The sequence below is a fragment of the Daphnia carinata genome, chromosome 6, assembly GCF_022539665.2.
Source record: "Daphnia carinata strain CSIRO-1 chromosome 6, CSIRO_AGI_Dcar_HiC_V3, whole genome shotgun sequence".
NCBI lineage: Eukaryota > Metazoa > Arthropoda > Branchiopoda > Diplostraca > Daphniidae > Daphnia > Daphnia carinata.
This window is the reverse complement of record NC_081336.1, coordinates 7,045,992-7,067,547: the sequence shown is the minus strand read 5'-3', so window position 1 is coordinate 7,067,547 and position 21,556 is coordinate 7,045,992. Positions and strand designations below refer to the sequence as shown.

Genomic DNA, 21,556 nt, shown 5'->3' with positions numbered 1-21,556 from the left:
TGGGGTTTGACTGATGGGAAATTCGAGATAATTCTCAGTTACGACATGTTACGAAAAAAACAAAACAAGGGGTCGAATTCTGGGGTTCTATTTTTTTCTTAAAAAAAAAAAAAGGAAAAGATTATCAATTTTGGAGTGGGCCAGTTTTTTTCTTCCGTATAGGTATAGCTTGTGATGGCGCCCATTGACATTTCCAAAGTAGAGTGATAAATAGTTTCGAGATAAGTGACGGGAGCACAGAAGACGAAGGTGACACACAGCCCTTCAAGAAACACTTAATACGTAAACGTATAGACAGAAACAGCCCGTAGTGTAGTGGGAAATTGGAAGAAAAAACAACAAAAAAAGCGAAGGGCTATTGTCAAATGGTCACGGTCTAACGAACAAGGTAACCCAGAAATAATTTTTTAGTTTAAGAAAAGAAAAAAAAAAGGTTCTTTGTGTGTCTCATTTTTTTTTTTTTTTGAATGTTTTTGTTGTTGTCTGTTATTATCGTTTATTATACTTATTTTTGTTGAAAAATACAACTATTCGAGAAAATGGAAGAAATTCATGAAGCGTAGCGTTCAGGTGGCAAGTTATGCACTGAGAGGCAGGGTAAGAAACAAACCGCCAAAAATCGTGAGAAACCAAGGCAAGGTAGAGGTATGGGGGGAAAAACAATTTTTGCATAATTTTCTCTGAGAACACTCTTGGGACATGTCTATCTAATACGAAAAAGAAAAGGTTTCAAAGCTAATGGTTTTCTAAGCAAAGTTCATGAACGGGGGGTAGGGTACGCAAATTGAAAAGTGAAAAAGATGCAAATGATCATCGTCAACAAGAAAAACAGCCGTACAATGAAATAACAATTAGGATTCAAATCCCTTCACTGTCTCTTTTTTAATTTGAAATACTTAAAAAACTTAAAGTCTATCAATCCTACACAGTTTCGAATAAATGCGCAGGTGATTCAACATTTTTTAAGTGGGCCCTTTTTCTTTCATATTTTGATTACGGGTAGCAATCATGCAATAATAATTCGCTTTGTTGCAACGTGAATGGGCAAGAGAAACTGAAACACTTGAAGTGTGACCGAATTGTATGAAATCGAATCAAACCCCCCCCCCCCACGTCTTCTGTTCTATATGTTCGAACTTAGCAATCATTCCCCCCCCTCCCTCCTTTCTATTTGCATATAGCTATGCTACTATAAACGTGAACCCTTTCCAAGTGCAACGATCCATTTCTCCCCAACAATGGCTTTTCGTTTTTATTTCGAAATAATAGTCCAATTGCTGATTCCCCCCCCCCCCCCCTCCACTCTGACCAGCCATTTTCTTTGCGTCTAGTTCATAACTTTATGCTTATTACCACCCGATGGTTTATTGGTATCCTCTTGCAGTTACACGTGTACACCAAACAAACCGTCATAAAAAACTAGCTCCTCTTTTGATTCGTCCCTTTACCATGCATATCCATTTGCCATGCGATAGGGTCCCCTGGACTTGGGTGTATAATGGACTCGATGTCATACAACAACAACAACAACATATTATAAACACGTTTATCATTTGGCCTTTACGCAGCAAATGCAACCAGCGTTCCAGCTTATTGGGATTGAAAGGCTAAACAAGTTCCATCGAACGCGAGACGTTCGATGGTGCCAACGCAGGGTCTGTCGTTCTCTTCTTTTTTTTCTCAACTAGATCTATATATACATCTAAACCGTAGATTGTGTGCATAAGAGGCGCTCTTACGCGGAGGGTCCTTCTCTTTTCCCATCTTTCTCTTTCGTTTTTTTTTTTTTTAATGACACCAATAAAGCGATAAATTTTCCACCCCCTAGCCAAAAGAAGTGGCTTGACACAGTGACTATATAGGGCTACGACAGGTCTCAGGTCTTTTTCCTCCCCACCCCCCAAAGAAAAGGGAACATGCACAGCAAAAAGAATGACATATAACCCCCCCAAAAAAAACCAAACAAACTGAATAGAATGAAAAAAAAAAACATTCTCACACACGTACAGCATTTTTTTTTTGTGTGTGTTTGGCTTGAAAGAATGAAAAATTCTGAGCCATTTTTTTTAATGTGAAGGATATTGCCTCATTTTCCAATCATTGTTGTCAAGAACGAAAGTGGACTTGCCTTATTGCCGTTGTGCCTTCATTGGAAGAACATAAGGAAGTATGAGATGGCAGTGTCGTATATCAGAGAGAGAGGGGGGCGAAGTGTTTCTAATCCCCCGTTGTCAACGATGTTTGGGTCTATATACATTTTATGCATAGCATCAGTCATAAATGGACGTGTGAACATCCCTCTAAGAAAAAAAAAAAAAATGGTCCTTTCATATTATATTATTTTTTCATTCAAATATTGCCTTGGTAAGTAACTGACAGGAGCGATATGGAACACACGTAGACTCTACGTTACCTTTAACTCAAAGGTATCAATAAAACATCGTAAAGAAAAATTGGTTAATAGGAAATGTCGTGTCATATCGTCACGGTCCAACGAATTGAACGTCACATATTAAAAACTAAGATTGTAAAACAAAAAAAAATTAAGCTCCCCTCCCCCCTTTTTTTTTTTTTTTTTTTTTTTTTTTAGTTTATTACGTTGGCTTGGATTCTTTATAGAAGACCCATCCCATTTCCGGAAAAATAAAAAAAAGATTATGCCAACGCATTCCGGGTTAAGAGACATGTCAAAAGAGAATCACATTCCAATCAATGTCGGTGAATTTGATTGAAACAAAATTTCGAATTAAGAAACGATTTTTTTATGATGCGGAGCCGTCAAGGAAAGCGGGAAACGGATGCAGGGCTGACGTCATGCAGCATCACTCATCGGTTTGTATTGATTGGAGTTCAGTGGGAGGGAGACCAGGAGAAGGAACAGATAAGAAATAAGAGAGCAGATAAGAAGGAGGTAACGAATTATAATACAAATATCAAAAGGAAAAAGAAATTGAAGAAGAAGAAGGAAATGATTGAAAGGCCGAACGGGAGTTTGTTATGTTTCTTTTCCTTCCATGTTTTTTTTTTCTTCTTCTTCTTCTTCTCCCGAGAATCTTCACGAGAGATAAGATAAAAAAAAAAAAAAAGGAGGGAGGGAGGGAGAATATTTATATATGACGAGGGGCGATGGGTGGTAGATAGATAGAAGAGGGTGGGAGAAATATGGGAGTGGATATGGTTGGTAGTCGGTTAGAACGACGGCCAATCGGCGTTATCGGGAGGCGCGGCCTGAACGCTCTCCGGCCAGCAGCAGTACACACACACACACACACACACAAACGACGCTGTGTGTAATCAAGCGATCGACGTCCGACATATTTTTATTTTTATTTTTTTTTCCTTCTCTTTCATATTACATCGAAGTCACTGCTCAGTTTCGTTTAGCGTGTCGTCGCCCGTTCGCAGTCCCGCAAACAAAAGCGCAAACGTCCCCTCCGGCAAGTAGCCCCAAAATTTTTGATCCGCAACACAATTCATTTCGTGTTTCAAACCCATTGAATTAAATTTTTTTTTTTTTCCCCCATTTATTACCGTTGGCCAGTGGCGCCCAGCAGCGGACGTACCTTAACACGGATTCTCCCGTATTTATATGTATTTTGTTTTTCTTATTCATTTTCTATCCGATTGCGAGAGACACGGGCAGCCCAAAAAAGAACCCGCAGGCTCCTATATCCTGTAGACACACACACACACAGAGGGAACCTGGCTCCTGCTCCTCCCCCTTCTCTCTCTTTCTCACCGCCTCCCCCCTGCCTTCTCCACCTCTCTCTGCTTGTGTCCGTGTTCCGTCACACGGGAGGCTTCTGCTACACCAAACTGCTGCGCTACACAACTAGCGCTACTACACCCGGGCGGCTAGTAAGGGAGGGAAATACGAGTAGGAGGAGACGGGGACGGCAAAGCCAGCATTTGAGGGGAGGAGGGCAAAGATAGAAGGAAAGAAAAAAAAAAAAAAAAAAAAAAAAAAGTTGTCCGATCGGCCACCCGTCAGCGCACAACTCGTCCGGCTTCCATGGGCAGCGCATCCAAAATTCCGGCGGGTGCGCGCTCTTGTGTGTGTGTGTGTGTGTGTTTTTTTCCCCCCTCATTTTCGTTGCACGAACACACGTCATAACCGCACGCGTGTTTCTTTAAAACAAAATTATTTTGGAATTGAGTAAAAAAAAAAAAGAAAAAGAACGTTGCCTTTGTTTTGTGAAACGAAAAACTCATCAACTTCATTCGACTGGACTGTGTGCTACTCTCTCAACGTGCGTGATCGAATCCAGCCAGTGTCTTCATCTTTTTTTTTTTCTTCTTCTTCAATTCCGGTGGTGAAACAATTCGAATTCAATTTTCCTTTTTGATCGTTTAAAAAGAAAGAAAAAAAAAAAAAAGAAAAAGGGAAATGTTTTTAACTGATCATTTTTTGTTCGAACAATAAGTGAAGTGCAAGTGAATCGACCTGTTCGTCAAATGATGGAATACAGTTGAATTGGAATTAGAACGTTTTTCTAAACAAACTGATTTGTTTAAACAACTCTTTAGTGCGTTGTGTGTCTTTCGAAATTCGAAACATTTGAAAGAAGTGCGTGCAAGTGTGGGCATTTCGATTAGAAATCGACAACAATTTTGCAATCCGTCGGCGCTTACAAACTTGTCTTGTTTTTGTGTGTTTGTCTTTATTTTCCATTTCCTTGTTCAGTGAATTCAAAAGTCCAGTATTGCGCTGTGGCGAATAATTAACATGTCGCGAAGGAAACAAGCGCGTCCCATCCGGCACCTGGACGACGAGGACGGTCCGGACGGCGTTGCGTCAGTTCTCGACGGTCAGGAAGATGACGTCGAGGCCTCGACCACCAACACAGGAGCCGGTAAGTTTCACCTTAATCTCAGCGCAATTGAGCCCAACTTCGTAAGACGTGTACGGATGATCCACTAAGCTGAAACATATGGCGTATAGTTTAACAAGCAAAAAAAGAAGTTGCCTTATGCGTTTGGAAAAAAACGAAAGGGGGGGGGGGGCGGTGTAAAGGCACGTGTGCCATCGTAAGTCAATCGACGAACGCCGGGCTGTTTAAACAACAAAAACAAGGCCCATTTGAATTTTTGTTTGTTGACAAATGAATCATTCCCATATCACTAATTAAAAAACAAAAAGAAAGAATGAAAGGTCTTAAAGGCTTCTTGAGTCCAATACGAGAATGGGCATCATCTCGTCGTTTATTAAGGACACGCAGCATTCACGCACGCAAAAAAAAAACGGGAACACGGGGAAAACTAGTAGCAACAAGAGACCGGTAGTGTTGTATAGACTAGTAGCACGAAACCGTTACGATGATATATTTATATACACACACATTTACACACCGACGTATAGTCAGTATTCAAGGCAGGGGGAGATCTCAACGGGCATCGAAAGCTTCAAGAGAAAAAAAAAAAAAGGGCTTCCCGCTGAGTTGGACCCGGGACTCTGCGGGATGAAGAGCCCATCATTTCCATCTTTTTTTTTTTTTTTTTTTCTATGTTGTCTTTATAGTTTTTTGGCTTTCTTTTCGGGCCGGTACAAGAGAGGTATGCCACCACCTTTAAAACTGATTCTTCAGCGTGATGTTGAGCCAAGTTTGTAATGCGTGAGACTCTCGTATCCCGCTGTTGCGGCTAACTGCCTTTAGCATCGTAAGCTCCTGTGCGCTTTCACTCGTCGTTCAATTTGTAAATAATTCCATTAGGTTTGTGATGTACGACGTTCCCACTGATGCAGTTTACTGTCATTCAACAGCAATAGGCCAAAAAAAAAAAGATCCCATTCTCTGGCCTTTTTTTTTGCGTGAGTTCAATCATTTTTGATTGAAATCCGATGGCCGCGATCGATTTTCAAATGAAAAAGTCATTGTCAGTTTGTGTTGTTGTCAAATTCAAGTGGATTTCCGACTCGTGCTGACTTAAAAAACGGCCCGTGTTGTAAAACCAGTGCGAAGGTGGGTGTCTGAATTGAACGTTTGGAATTCCTCGGGAGACTGTTACACACACAAAACACCATCACAACCGGTCCATCTTTATGTATATAGTCAACTCGATTGAGAAAAACAGAGAGACAGAGAGGAGAACATGTAAAAATAAAAGAGGAAAAAGAAAAAGCCCGTCGTCGCCCGGCTGTGATGGAATGCGTATCAAAGTCAAACTGGAGAAGAAAAGGGAATACCTCATTAGAATAAAAAGAAATACAAAAGAAAAAAAACAAAAAAAAACAAAAAAACATACATAATAATACGCTAGACAGAGTTGAGAAAATGATTCCGTATTCATCTCAGGGACACAAAGTTGCATATTTTTTTGTTTGTGTTCGTCTGTTGCAAGTCAACTATCGGAACCGTGAAAACTTTCTGGCCAGTCCTAAAAGAATGATGGATGATTCATCCCCATATTACTTGCCCGCAAGTCCAGCTGAAGATCTTTTCTTTTTCATTTCATTATAACGAAGAAGAAGAAGAAGAAGAAGAAGAAGAAAAAAAAATTGGTTAAGATGAAGTCAACATTTGTTCTTGTGCTGGGACCGAAATGAAATATAAGGCAAGACCAAATGAGTTCAAAAGAAAGACAAAAGAAATGAAAAGAAAAAAAAAAGGGGGCCAATCATCTTATATTATTCAAGAGCAAGAGAAACAAAGAAATCCAGTTCCTGTTGCTCGGGCACGACACGAATATGACATTGATGATTTTCTGGGAGGTATTATCTACATGCAGCGTATACAACACAAAAGCTGCAGCCCTTATAAAGAGCGTAGCTCGTTTATTATACACACCGAGGTGCTAGTTGACGGCTCGTTGGCGAGTGTGGCCATCGAATGGAATTTAAAAAATGGAATTGAAACCAAAACAAAAAGAGAAAAAAAAAAAAAGGGAACGACATGAAAACTGGATGATGTGTCTCTACCTATATCTTCGTTCAACCCATTCGTCAAAGTCGTCCGTGTGGAGCACTCTCTCTCTCTTGTTCGATTGCCTTTTCTTTTTTTCTTTTTTTATATCTCCTCTCATATTCACCTTTAAAAAAAATAAATAAATTGACAGGTTTTTAGTTTTTTTTTTCTTTCTCCGACACAATAAGAATGAAATAACATTTAAGGGCAACGAACGATGGTCAAAGTTTTCGATGAGCCACCCCGTCATAACTCTGTTGTCATGCACACACAAAAAAAAAGCTGACAGTCTCGAACAACGTTTCCTATTTCTTGTTTTATCCAAACGAAAATGAAAAAAAAAAAAAAAAACAAAAAACAAAAACTAGAATGAGAAAAATTATCGAGTCATAATGAGAATAGCCGGTTTCTCTTTTATCTTTGAGGGAGATACGAAACAGTTCCATGTCCCTCTCCAAAAATTGTCTTCATGAAAAGGCCTACCTATAAGGGACACTGTAGACCTTCAACAACAACAACAACAACAACATACACATCAAAAAATGTATATCTACGCAAAGACCTGTTTTGAAATCCAAACGAAAGAAAGAAACAAAAAAAAAAAAGATGATCCCTTCAGGAGCCCAGTTCCTCTTTTGCCTTAGTGTAAATCTCATTTTTCGAAAACGACACCCAGTGTGACACATAGAAACACACAGCGCGGCTTTTGGGGGTACCCGATAAAACGTTAGAGACACACTCACACACACAACATCCTTGATCCGAAAAAGAAACTTTATCGCTATAGCCTCCTTTTAGTTTTAGTTTTTTAAACCCCCCCCCCTCTTGTTTCTTATAGACACAGCCTATAGATATATACCTTTCTAGTGTGCTATGATATACCTTCGTCTCTACCATGTTTCGTTTTTATCTTGAGTACGATGCTTGGAGAAGTATAAAAGGGAATAAAAAAAAATAAAATAAAGGAACTTGTGTGTGTGTGTGTGTGTGTGTGTTTCTCTGCAAACGAAAAAGAGTGTACGTGTGTATAACATTAGAAGACAGCGAAAAAAAGAAAGAAAGAAAGAGACTTTAAAGGCCTATCTCGACGATCTCGAAGGAAAGGTAAAAGAAATAAGAAAAAAAAAACAAGAAACAAAAAAAAAATGAAAATTAATGTCTTACGTACCTGCTGGCGAAGGTTAGAACAAGGAACAGAGTAAGAGAGACTCGAGGCGGTCATAGTCCATGTGTCACCAACTGCTGTCAGCCATCATTATTATGATTTAGTGCCTATTCAAAATGTCGTTTTTCTTTTTTCTCTCTCTCTTTCTCTCTCTTTGTTTCATGTTTCAACTTGATGTTTTTATTTTTCTCTTGGCACTCTTTTTTGTCCCCCCCCCCCTCTGTTTTTTTTTTTTAACGTACTACTTTACGTTCTAGTGTTGCGTGGCTGATGAAAAAGCGAGACAAACGTATTGGGCACTGTGTGTCATTTTTTTAATAACTCAGCACTGCAGGGGAAGAGTCTGAGAGTTGGCCATTAGTGTCATTGCTTGGCCCATCATCCACAACGCTGGCTTATGACTGCGCGCATAAGAGACATCACCTTTTGCAGTAGAAATAAAGATGGGGGGGGGGGGAAACATTAGGCTTTTATCGCGATCAATGAGATCGTCGCGCTCGTTAGCTCCACCTTTGCCGTGTTCCAAAATTGTTGCATTTCTTTATTTTTTGTTGTTGTCACTAACCCCACATGAGACTCGCTCTTCTTTATTATGCTTTCCTGTTTGTCTGCGAAGCTCTGCTCGTGTGAAACGTGTCTCTCCGTATCGTCGATCAAATTTCATTCACGCTCCTTTAGTTGATGCGCAAAACACAATAGACAATAGAGTGTTTTATCAGCCAAGCGTGGAATGCGACTCGTAAAAAGGGGGAAAGAAACATATTTCAAAAACAATTCAATTAGGTAACTTGTGTGCTTTGTTTTTTGCTTGGCTAATTTTCAGCCGTCATAATTCGTATAAGGAAAAGCCATGAAAAAAAACAAACAAACAAAACAAAGCCGCCCTTTATTTTGTTTTATGATTTTCTCGTCTGTAAAAGAAGAAAAGGGAAAACTGTTATGTTAGGACGACACGGAACAGTGAAATTGAGCGTACGTACTGGTAGTTTAGCAGCCAAGTTGATGACCCATCAGCCAAACCTCAATAGTCTTTTACGTGGTTACTTAGCGCGACCCTTGATTTTCAAACTCAAAATAATGCCACAAACAAAAACAAACAATTTTTGTTTTTTAAAAATTAAAATAAAACAATACAAAAATTGTCTAATCGTCCGTCTATCTGGTCCGCTCTCGTAACTCACGTCGCTTAGCCCAGATAGGCCGCGGCTATTTTCCTTAAGCCCAAAAAAAAAAAAAAAATAAAAATAAAAAATATTTTGAACGAACTTGTTTCATGCATACGTAATATCCTTCCCACCTATTTGCCCTTTCAGTGATGGGGCTCTCCTATCGTCTGGCGTTCTACGCGTTTTTTCTCTTCTTTCTATATAGTGTGTTATGGTCGTTTCGTGTGTTTTGTGTGTGTCTCTTGTTGATGATATTAATTTTCGGTCGCGGGAAAAGACGCATCCCCTTACATGGCCGAGACGACGACAAGGGACCAGCAATGATCAACTGATCCTGTCTCCAGCTCGGGCCCCGTCTTCCATTTCTTTTGCCTTAAGAAAACTCATCATTGATTTATCGGATTTATTTCAGTTTTGAAAAGGCGTTCTTCTTCTCTTTCTTTTTCTTTTTTTTTTTTCAACGGGGACTTTTTGTTATTCACTTCACAAGGTTTCCCTCCCCAAAAAAATAATCTATTTAGTGTCTCACTCGTGAGCCACGTTATCATCTGTTGCGCGTTTCTCATTTGATAAATGTTCAATCAAGAGAGGGCCAAAAAACAAAAAAAAAAAAAAAGAAGTCCTTGTCCATGATTTGAAGAAATTCCACCTTCTGGGTGGGCGCTAAAAGTCGTTAACTCAAGGGTAAATATTTATCACGAAATCATGCAGACAATTATTCCAGACGGCTAGAAACATAACCAATGTTCAATGGACAGAAAAAAAAAAAAGCTTTGAACGCAAACAGCATACCATTCGAAAATTTTGACAGACGTGCAAACAATCGCGTACACGGGAGAAATTAAAAAAAAAAAAAAAAACCAGTTTGTCCCCTTTGCCATTTTTGATTCTTATTGAGAGAGTCGTCAATCAAGTTATGCTGACGGGCATCGTTGCGCGGCAGCTAAGTAGTGAGAACGCACGCGCGCAATCGACCCAGGCTTCTTTCGCGGCCTTTCTGAAGAGAGAGAGAGAGAGAGAGAGAGAAAGGCCTGTAGAAAAACAGCCAACTGTTATTATACGTTTCTTTTCTTGCTATTGAATGAGTCGTCGCGCAAATATGTGCGCAACTGGACAGCTTGACAGCCGCCCACACGTTTGGCTTCCTTTAAAAAAAAAAAAAAAAAAGGTGGAAGGTCCCCTCCGCTTTTCGCCACCCCGTTGAGCTGCAAAAATGGAGGGACGGATCTCTCTGCTGGAAACATAGTCCAGTTCTTTTTCCATTCATTCTTTTTGTTTAACAATGTCGTCTCTTTTATTTTGCTCCGGGTGAACCGGTTCTTTTCTTCGCGTTGTCGCATAAAAAATCGCACCGTAATGTATTATAAGGGCTCGCAATAGAGATAGAAACATATTCATATATATATATATATATATATATATATATTATACACTACGTTTCTATTTGTGGAATTGAGCCGCACAAAAGGTGAGTGCTCGCTCTTTTATTTATTGCTGCGCGTGGGTGTGACGCAAACGGCCCTCCTTTTTAAAATTTTTTCTTTATACTTTGAACAATGGACAATAGCACCAGCAAGTTCCTCTGGCCACACTCCTTTTTCTTTCAAAAGTGGACTGTTCTATTTAGAAGCGAAGTTCATATCTATCAGGGGGTTTGAATAAGAATCCATACGTATGAATGTAACACGGCAGAGCGTCTAATGTTGTTACGGGGTCAATATACCCGGAGAAATATGCCTTAGTGGGTCCCAACGTTTTTGCAGTGGGATTTTATCAACTTATAGACGTGTTCCATCCAACAGGAGAAAAAAAAAAAAGAAAATCAAAAACACCGGGTGCGACCTCCCACTGCTCTCTCTCTCTCTCTCTCTCTCGTTTTCAGCTGCGTTAAGATGAAAGGGAAAGAAAAAAAAACTAGTTTTTATTTTTGTGGGGGGGTTCTTCTAATTATTTTTATTTACAGTTAAAAGACTTGTGTCGTTCTCACTGAACTGCTTGCGTCGATAGAAATTGCCAAAGCAAAAATCGGAGTAGACACGTCTTAACGTCTTTATGTCCTTATACGTCATTTAATCTTATTTTCGGAAGAAAAATGGATGAAATGAAGTAAAAAAAAAAAAAGACTAACGCAAATGATGTTGAAGAAAAATCGAATTGAACAATCATCGTTCACTCGGTCAAAGTATAAATAGATTTTCGGTGATGGTATTTATATACTCAAAATAGAATGCTTGTTCTTTCCTCTTGAAATTGTTGTCGTCAATTGACCGTGTGTGATTGAATCAGTGGTTCAAACCCTCGGTCAATCAATCGATAGGAAAAAAGAAAAAAAAAAGAAAAAAAAAAGCGGGTGAGAGTGCGCATTCGGGGTGGGGTCTTGATTGAATCACACAATCGAGTGGATCCTATACCAGCAGCAAGTTCGTTTGCTTTTTTTTTTTTTTTTCTCTTTCTGTGTACGTCCAACTACTGGATGGTTAGATTCACGAGGGTCGCGGGATTGATGTGAAGAAGGGAAAAAATAAATCTTTTTTTTTTTTCTCGGATAAATACATAAGGGAATCAGCCGATTGAAGGGTCCCGTTATATTCCCGAGACGGACGAGGGGGGGGGGGAAGAAATCTAGAAATATCCCAATTTTTTTTTATTTCTTACTATTATATTGTGTGTGTGATGTGTGGCTGCATTCAGCGTTGAAGATATTGGTTGGGAACATAGGGAAGGAAGAAATTGAAAGAGGCCACGTATAGGTCAACATTGTTGGCCAGCATTGAGAGCTGACCTTTTTGCACCGCATATCAGCGGGAGAGAGAGGGGGGGGGGGACCGGGGGTCAATTGGCGTTACGGACGCGTGCCATATCTCTTAAACATATACGTAGACGACGTTCGGAAAAAAAAAATCGCTTTCCCCTCGCTATTCATCTCACTCCCCTTCTTCTTTTCCCTTCTGTCCCCACTCCAGTTCTATGTTAAAGTCTTTGTGGAGTCGATTCAACAGCTGTGTCCACCACTTCAAAATTTCTCTGCCACACGTATTGTATATATATATATATATATATTCCTATTCTTTTATTATGTCGGGTTGTCCACACGCCCTAACACACACACACACACACGTATATATATATATTTTATAATAATATACTCCGCTGCTATTGTTAAAGATGTTGTAACCCCACAATTGAGTTTTTTTTTTTTTTAAAACCCGGGTGCATCTCCACTGACCCGAACGGACGTTATGTCCCTTTTACGTACACAGGGTAAAATGGGTAAGGGGGGGGGGGGGGGTAGGTTAAAAGTATACGCAAATTTGACTACCTATATCATTTTCGGTTACGTAGTAGTTTTAAAACTACCCTGTTGTTTTTTATTTTTTACTCTGTATTTAGAAGGATAGCTTTGCCGTTTCTTTTTGTAAGTAATTGCCGCCTTGTTTACAGGCAAAAAAAGGCAGCTGATTGAATTAGCACCCAGACTTAACGAGCTTGTTTTCCAATGCGTTTTCGTGTGTGTGTGTGTGTGTGTGTGTGCTGGTGAATATCGCCAACGGATGATAACTCGAAAATAGGGAAGGCACTGTGGGATTTCCTGTGTGTGTGTGTGTCGCTGCCTATGCTAATGAAGCACACAAAGGTGATTGAATAAGTTGGGAAACCGAAGCTTTGCCCCAAACGACATAGTCTCACTTCCGCCTAGTGTTTTTTTTTTTTTCGAAATCGACTCCGATTACCAGCAGCACGAAAACAGTTTACGCATTTCTAATGAACGCTGATTTCCTAAGTCTACGAGGAAGACATTTGCATATTTACTTTTAATAGGCTCAATTGTTTTATAGAAGGAAAAACTTCAATCAATTTGAAATCGATCAGACAGAGTTTTAGCGAAAATTTAATTTTTTTAAAATAAAGCGATCAATGGCGCCAGAAATTGAACGTTAAGTTTGCCCGGTCGGTTTTCTTTTGAGAGGCCTATGTGTTATGAAAACCTTTTTTTTTTTTCTATCTAATTTTTGCCTCTTGTTAATTGAGGCGGCTTTTTATATTCACCTCCTCCGCGCAGACACAAAGATATCCGGCAGCGCAAAAACGAAAAGGAAATGCTTTTTTTTTTTAAAAAAAAAAAAAAGATTTTTTGTTTTTTACGACTGTTAAGTGGGAGGAGTTATTCATTTCCCCACTCCGGTCCTAAAAAAAAAAGACTACCGATGAGGGATAATTCAAGTACATTAAAAAAAAAAATAATAATAATGCAACATAAGCCTTCCGCCGCGTCCGTCTATAGAAAACAGTGGGCCTGTTTTGGGGGACTCAGATGTCCAAGAGCATCCGACACGCTATTCTCTTGTACGTTGTTTGAAGAACGTGTGGGGGTCGCGTGATCGATTTCTATCTGTGTGTAACACTTGTCCCAAGCGCGTTTGCCCTATCCATCATCATTTAAACGGAGAACACAGACAAAAGCTTTATCCCAATATTGAGTCGCGATAATGGACGGCCATCGCTCACACGAGAACTGATCGCGTGCGTCGGGTAATCCTCGGCCAATGCTCTCCTATCTCCCCACATTTACCAGTTAAAAAAAAAATACAAAAATTTATAAAATACAAAAAAATAAAAAAATTAACTGTTACGCGATTGGCGCCAGGATGAAAGACACGGGCCAGTCGATGGCCAGATTTATTGGACGAAAGGTGTAGTATATTTTGTTAAAGGTAAACGCCCTTCTTTTATTTTCTACCTTCGACTCGAAGAAGGGGAGGGGGATGTGTACCTTTTCTTCTCTTCGAGTTGTATGTATTTTTTAATTCTTTTGTCTTTGGCCCCGCTTACCGATAAGACCTCCTATAACGTAAGCCGGGCGAAAAAGCGATACCTGCAAAGTTAAATACGCCGGCCTTTTTTTTTTTTTTTTTTTTCGGACTTTCTCCTCCCACTTTTCGGTTGTCTCTTTGTGTGTATATTTCATTTTATTACAAAGTGCGGTACTAATAGAGGATTGAGAAAGGGGAACAGTTAATTAGGGATAGATATGGAACACACGAAAATAAAATAAAGCGGACATGATTTTTGTCGGGGCGGCGAGTGCGCAATTTTGATCCGGAGGGTTCACAATTGCAAGCTCTCAAAATAAGGAGCCTGTTGGTGTACGTAACGAGATCGGCTTCATGTCGCGACACGCAGACCGACCTCATTAACTATTACCGCGCGCTCGTTTGTGTCTGTGCACGAGAGAATTCTGTAGAAAGAAACAAAAACCGAAGGGGGGGGGGGGGGGGGGAGAAGCAAAGTAAAAACAAGGAAATCGATCAGGTCGTAAACGGCACGTTTCATTTAAGAAAAAAATAAAACAAAAAAAAAACATAAAGGTAATTAGGTAAAGGGCCCACACCAGAACTGTAAGAGCCTCCAATCCCAGCACGCGCGCTCTTATGTGTTTTTGAGCTTCCTGTTTTTCTGTTATTCTTCTTACTCACCTCTTGTTACTCGCCTGTTATTGGCCAAGGCGTGGCAAAGTCCTTTAAAAACACGAGCGTCGTATTTGAATCACGAACGATCATTATGCAGCATTCGTTTTTATTATTGACTTAAAATAAGAAAGAGAAATGCTTTAATTGCTCGAACAAAAAGCAACAAGTGTAATTTTGAAAACAAGCGCCCTTTTTGCTAACCCGTGTGCGTGTGGCTTATGTAATGCGAGTTAATTGAATCCCGGTGACCCATGTTCGACAAGCCCTGTCGTCCCATTAGAGATTTAATTGGTGGCGCCTCTGTACGTCGTGTTGGGCTCTTTTTTTTTTTTTCTTCTTTTAGTGTCTTGTGTTGAAGAATAGTCGGTCACGAAAATCATTTGATCGGAGTAGAAGAAAATAATGCGATTTCAACCATTGGTGTGTTGCAATTTTTGATTGGAAACAAAACAGACGTATGAGAATGCCCACCCAACGTCATGTATTTATTTTTTAAGGACATTAGTGTTTTCAATGAATAAGCATTAGGCAACTTTTCTTTCTTGTTTTTGTTTGTCCAATTTTATTGATTTGGGTGGTTTGATTCTCCATCGATTTTTGGAATTATTGAATTGACGTATTCAAATCAACCCTCCCCAACTGGTTTTGAACGATTGACAGCAGCGGTCTCATTTCATTTTTACAGACGGCAATATTTTATGAAATGCACTCCAGTTGCGATAGTTTCAAAACAAAAACAAAAAAGTTGGCGTCGCTCTTTTGTTTGTCGTTTTCTCCGATTTCGGAGCGTTTTTGCGCAACAAAAAAGAATGAACCGAAAAAGGGCGAAAAACCGACTGGTCGGTGATATTTTTAGCTTTTGCCTCCCTCCCCCTCCTTTGAAAAAAAAAAAAATGCTTTGTGTCTCTGCGTGAGCGCGCGTGTGTGGCGTGGATGTGTCCCGCTGCGGTCTGTTTAACAAAAAAAAAAAAAAAAAAAGAACCGAAAATGTGAAGATGAAAACAAAAAGGGAAAAGACAAGTCAAAGACAACAGGCTCTCAAGGATGGAAACGACCCATGATGGAACTCATTTTTTTTTTTTCTTTGGAACAAAACATTAAAAAGAAAATTAGGGCCACGCCCCAACACTCAAAGAAACGTCGTCGACAAAAAAGCGCATACGGTTAAAACTAATAATAAAAAAAAAAAAGAGCGTTTTGCAATGAACGAACGAAGGGTTAAAATCCACGGTGTTGTGAGGTTACGATAACACGGCGGCAATTTCAAACGCCTTCGGCTTTTTGTTTGTTTGCGGCGGAAGGTAAAAAAAAAACAGCATCCGCACGCTTCTTTTATATTTTTTGTCGGCCTTTTTGTTTTCTATTTTCATTTTACTCCATCCGCATTTTGTTGTGTGCGCTTGAAAGAGACAGACGACTGGCATTGTACGTTATAAGAAATCGCGCAAGGCGGACACAAATCATTCAAAATAAAATTTAAAAAAAAAAGGGAAATTGATGATTTAAATAAATAAAAGAAGAAAGAAAAAAAAAAAAGGCTTCTCCGTTCGAAGAAAAAAATAGAAAACGTTGATGTCGTTACGAAGGCCTATTGATGAATGTGACGAAAGAAGTTGGACGTGGCTCGCATGGATCACAGTCTCATCTGCGATGGACAGGGAAAATTGGGTCTTGAAACTTATTTTTCCAGCTGAGAAAAAAGAAAGAAAGAAAGAAAGAAAAAAAGGTCTGAAGCTTTTTGAAGAGGAGAAAGAGAAGTGGTCGTCGTTGATGGATCGTCATCTGAATATAAATCAAGGCGCGGATGTATAGCTGGCAGCACATTTTGATACGAGGGGCTACCTTACAAGGCCAGTATCAACATTGGGAAGGGGGGAGGGGGGCGGGCGGGAGGAACGACCCCAAACGAACAGACGGGAGGTAGGTAGGTAAAAAAAACAAAAAGGAATATACATAAACACTAGACTGCTGAATGATCAAGTTGATTGTCTTGCTGGATGCAACTTCTTTTCTAATGGACTTGTATACGGAGGAGATGAGGAATGCGAGACTCTTGTCGTGTTTGATAATGGAGCCAGCGTGCCATCTCGCGTACACACACACACACACACACACACCATGCTTCTTATTCTTTTTTTGTTTTTGTTTTTTTCGGGTTATATAAATATATAAAAGGTGATACAGGGGAATGTGGCCTGTCAACGTGATTCATGCCACCAGAGGCGCAACTGTCATTGCTTATACTGTCTCTCAGTCACAAGCCCTTATTTATATATACAGGATATAATTGATCGACCAATCAGACAGGCTCCTACACGTTTATTCTTCTTTTTTTTTCCTTCTTTTATTCTTCTGATGTCGTCTCCTTAGATTTTGTTTTTTCCTTTCTTTCTCTTACCTTCACCATTTTCTGCCCCCCCCCCCTCTTCTTTTAAGAGTCGATGTTGCCTGATGTGTTCGAGTGTCGCCCAGTCAATCCATCAATCGCATCAAATTTTAATCCACCTCGCTACATCTGTAGACGTACATATCCTATACACGTAGAACGCATCACAAAGGACAATGAAAAGACACACACACGAAATAAAAGGCCAGAAATTATATAAGAGAATTAATAAAAAAAAAAAAGGATATCCGGACAGGGTAAGATTTGTACAACCAAATGACGAGCTTTGATTGATAACACGGAGGTTCAGAAATGAGTAGTAAGGTCATCGGATTTTATTTGTATTTTTATTTTTTGAAACATGCCCCAACAAACGTCTCAAGTGCCTCCATAGTTCTGAAGTGAGGCTGCTGGACTATAGACTTTGTAGACCTTTATTGATCAGCTCCGTATAGGAGAGAGAGGATACAAATGTTAGTTGGAAGAGCTGAGGGGGGGGGGAGGGAGGAGGTAGTAGTAAATGGATGGAGGGAAGTGTATGCCATCATGAAAGATCTTTCGGGCAAGAGAGAATAGCATATATAGTAACCGGGGATTCTTTAACGGTTATGGCGCCGGCTTAATTGCTTGCCCCTCCTCCACGGGTTCATGAAAGGTTCAAATTGGGGCTAAGGAAAAGAAAGAAAGTGTGTGTGGGTGATATGGCAGCCGTTCGTTTGTAGTCCGTATGTGCCCAAAAACTATCGACAATGGCTAATAATTCTTGTTGGCCTTGTCGCGTTTGTGTCGAAGTATAAGAAAAAAAAAAGCATAGATCGTATACAAGGAAAAAAAAAAAAAAAAAAAAAAAAGAAAAAGGTACAAATAAAAAATCAAAAGACTCAAAAATTCATGTAGCGGCTAATGCGCTTGTTTGGCTCTGGAAGAGCCCCGCAAGACGCTCGTATAAGAGAAGAATAGGTTCACAGCTGAAGGCATTTACAGGAGCGTTAAAAATCACACGAGGGCAAACGCTTTTCTTTTCATTCGAAAATTCGAACAAAAATCAATAAGCAAAACAGCAAAATGGGTCGTTTGTCAATCATCAATACGGTTTTTATGGGCTTGTTGTTGCCTGAAAATTTCTATTCTTATCAATGCGCTAATGGCCTTGCGATGTATTTCCTGTTGCCATTTTATTTTCTAGATTTTTTTAAAATCACGGAATGTTCAGAATTCATTTTAAGAAAAAAGGCACATGAAAATTGGCCGCCCATCGAATTAAAACGAACAAACTCATAGCAGTGGGGCACGATATGCCGTTTGATGAGAATCGTGTTTAATGAATTGCTCGATGATTTGTTAAGCTAATAAAACGCCACTGAAAAGAGAGAGGAAAACGCGTTATAAATCTAAAAAAAAAGGGGGGAAATGAGCACGTGGGCGATCATGTTTGATGATTTATAGGCGACGAACGACACGTTGGCGTGCACGTCATATTGTTACACACACACACACACACACACACACAACGATGATTTGAACAAACAGTCAGGGCCCTATATTGTCAATCGGCTCATAATGCATAGAGGGAAAGGACTCATCATATTATGACGTGATACAGTGGCGCAGCCATCGTCAGACAGGAAGCCATAACCTCATTAGTTAGCCCGGTTTTCTATTTTATGGGGAGGACGATGCATCATCATCATTGCGCTGCAATCATATCGTAAATTTTACAAATAAAAAAAAAAAATACTAGGCTGTTTCCTCTCCTATGACAATCAGTCGCCCGTGTACAAATAAATAACTGGGGACCGCCTTTCACCACCCAAATCTTATGATCCTTGATTTTTTTTAAATTTTATTATTCTATAGAAAAACAATAAATGTAATCAAATAAAATGCGTGTGTGGCTTTTGTGTCGTTATTAGGGACAGCTTTCTTTTCATTATGCAGGTAAAAAAAAAAATAAAATAGAAAAAAAATGATTGACATAGGTGCTATATAAAGTCTGCGGTATCCTGCATTTCCTGTCGCGCTAAATTTGAAAATGCAAGCAGGGGGGGGAGGCAGCGCAGGTTTTTACCTATTGATATCGAGTCTATGATTTGTCTCCACTTTTTACAATGGCCCCTGTGTCGTAAATTGTGTCCCGATGGCTGTTGATTATGTTCGTCTGTTTGTTTTTTTCGACTTGCCGTTCCAGTTATTCGTCGAGTACATAATTCCCTTTTTTTTTTTTGATTGGCAGCGAGGACATTTGGTGACGAAATGTTCCCATCAACACATTTCAAATAATAAAAAAAGAAACGAAAGGAAGGAAAAAAAAAAAAAAAAAAAAAAAAACGATAGCCGTCGCCATCCAACCTGATTACATCCCTCTTTCCCAATCAAGTTTTCCCACAATACCCAAAAAACTGTATCACAGAAGAAAAATGATGATAATCCCAAGTCGTTTGGTCCGTTTTTTTTTTTCTAAAAAAAAAAAAGGTTTAAACAAGGATTTCTAAGAAGAAAAAAATACAATTCAAACATGACACTTGACGGATTCATATTTGATTACGTATCGGACACGGGCGAAATGTGACGGAATTTTCAGCAACGCATCGATCCCGATGGCTTTAAAATCAAAAAGAATAAAGACATCGATAGACGAAAGGAAAAAAAACAAAAAATAACAACAAGGGTGGCCATCAATTTAGGACCGGTTTTTCGTTTTGCCACAAACCTATTGTCATTTGTTTTTGTTTGTTATGTTTTTTGCTGAAAAATATCGGGATTGTACACGAATGTGAAATTTTTTTAGCTGCTAATTCGATATTTCCTTTTACATTTGCAGCCAATGAGAATTGGGATTTTCAAATATGAAGGCGAAACCCAAATGCCAACGCGAGGCAAATGAGAAAAACAAACAAAAACAAACAGAGCCAGTCTTTTGATGAACTCAACTGTCGGTCGTTATAAATTGCATGTCGTTATTGGCTCGTTATAAAACGGCTGCTGTTTTCATTTGACTCTCTCGCCATGTTTGTCATGAAAACTTGTAATAGAAACGACAGATGTTTTTTGTTGTTGTTATGAAGCACAAAGTTTTTGCTGTAGATAAATACTGGAACACAATTTTCTCTTTCTCCAGGTATCATAATCTGCCTTGCAAACTACTGTATGTGCTGTGTGCACACACACATAGCGAATGAAACATTTCCAGTGGTGCAGCATTAAAAGAAAATGCGATGGCGATGTTTGATGCATTCTTAATGTACCCCCCCCCCCCCCCATTCCCTCCACCCTATACGAGAATTAGGTTTAGAAAAATGTACAAGAAGATCTTCTTGTACACGATCCCATAAAAGCTGCTTTCCATCATATTTCACACCTGAACAGTTCAGGTATACCAACCAGCAGGGGAGCTCTTCCTATTATTCCTTCCGCTGTGTATAGCCATAGACTTAAGCCGTCCATCCCCCCCCCCCTTTTTTTCAATTGACCTTATACAGACATAAGAGACTATATGTTTATGAATAACCAAAGTACCTTTAGAGATAGAGAGAGAAAGAAAAGACATCGGTTACAAGGCTGCAATTTATATACCCAGAGATTGAAATTGTTTGAGCCGATATGACCCCACCGCTGTGTCTCTATACGCTCAAAGAGAACAGTAGGATTTTCATGGGATTTTTCTTTTTTCTTTTTTTTTTTTTTGCGTCTTGGCCGGAAGAGAGGGACTGTATAATAAAAGACATTCCGAATTCCGGAGGTTTTTCTTCTGTTGTTATATTCCTTTTAGTTTTTCGCCCGTGTTGTTGGAGCTAGCTCAATCGGGTGCAACCGTATTTTTAGATAGGGGAGGCATATTGGATGTTACAAATCTCACAGATGCGGATGCATTTATGGCCTAGAAAAAAAAAAGGGGTAGAAGCACGTTGTAAAAATGTGTCCAGCCATCCGCAATGTTGTCCTTTCCCTATGCGCATCGGGGTTAAAAATGTAATAGGAAAATGAGGGTTAGAGCCATCAGCAAGCCGATCAGAGATGCTGCTGTGCCCTATAGCAAACAATAACATACAGAAAAAAGAGAGAGAGAGAGAGGGTGGATAAAAGCAAGCGTTGGCTTTGATAACATTTCTCATCGAATACGCACACCCATACGAAAGGCCTACAGTTCTGCTAATGTCGACAACATTGACGATGACCAGTCGTCCAAGAATCCGCAGGAACAATAGCTTCCCCCCGTATATATCCGGGTCGCGTTCGTGTTAGACGACGTGGCTCGCGTCGCTGCCTCAATTTGATTAGTCCACCCCCGTCCCTCTCTCTGTCTCGTGACCCCCATCACTCGTTCATTTCTCGTCGGTATTTATTTATTTATTTATCGATATTAGTTCTACACCGTGGAGTCCCCCCGCGTTATATGCACATTCCCCTGTTTACTGTCCCAAGGCCTGTAAGCTCTCACGTCTAAAAAGCAATTTTCCCTTTTTCTAGAC

At 39.7% G+C, this 21,556-nt stretch overlaps 1 protein-coding gene across 2 annotated transcripts in view; it reads left to right on the top strand.

Moving 5' to 3' along the window:
• Positions 1-4,051: 4,051 nt before the first annotated feature.
• LOC130702270 (homeotic protein spalt-major-like) overlaps positions 4,052-21,556 on the top strand; it is a 29,892-nt gene continuing 12,387 nt past the window's right edge. For both annotated transcript variants that reach the window (XM_057523926.2, XM_057523927.2), the window contains exon 1: positions 4,052-4,853. In XM_057523926.2, coding sequence (XP_057379909.1) covers positions 4,727-4,853 — 127 coding nt within the window. In that variant the 5' untranslated portion in view covers positions 4,052-4,726. The remainder of the gene's footprint in view (positions 4,854-21,556) is intronic.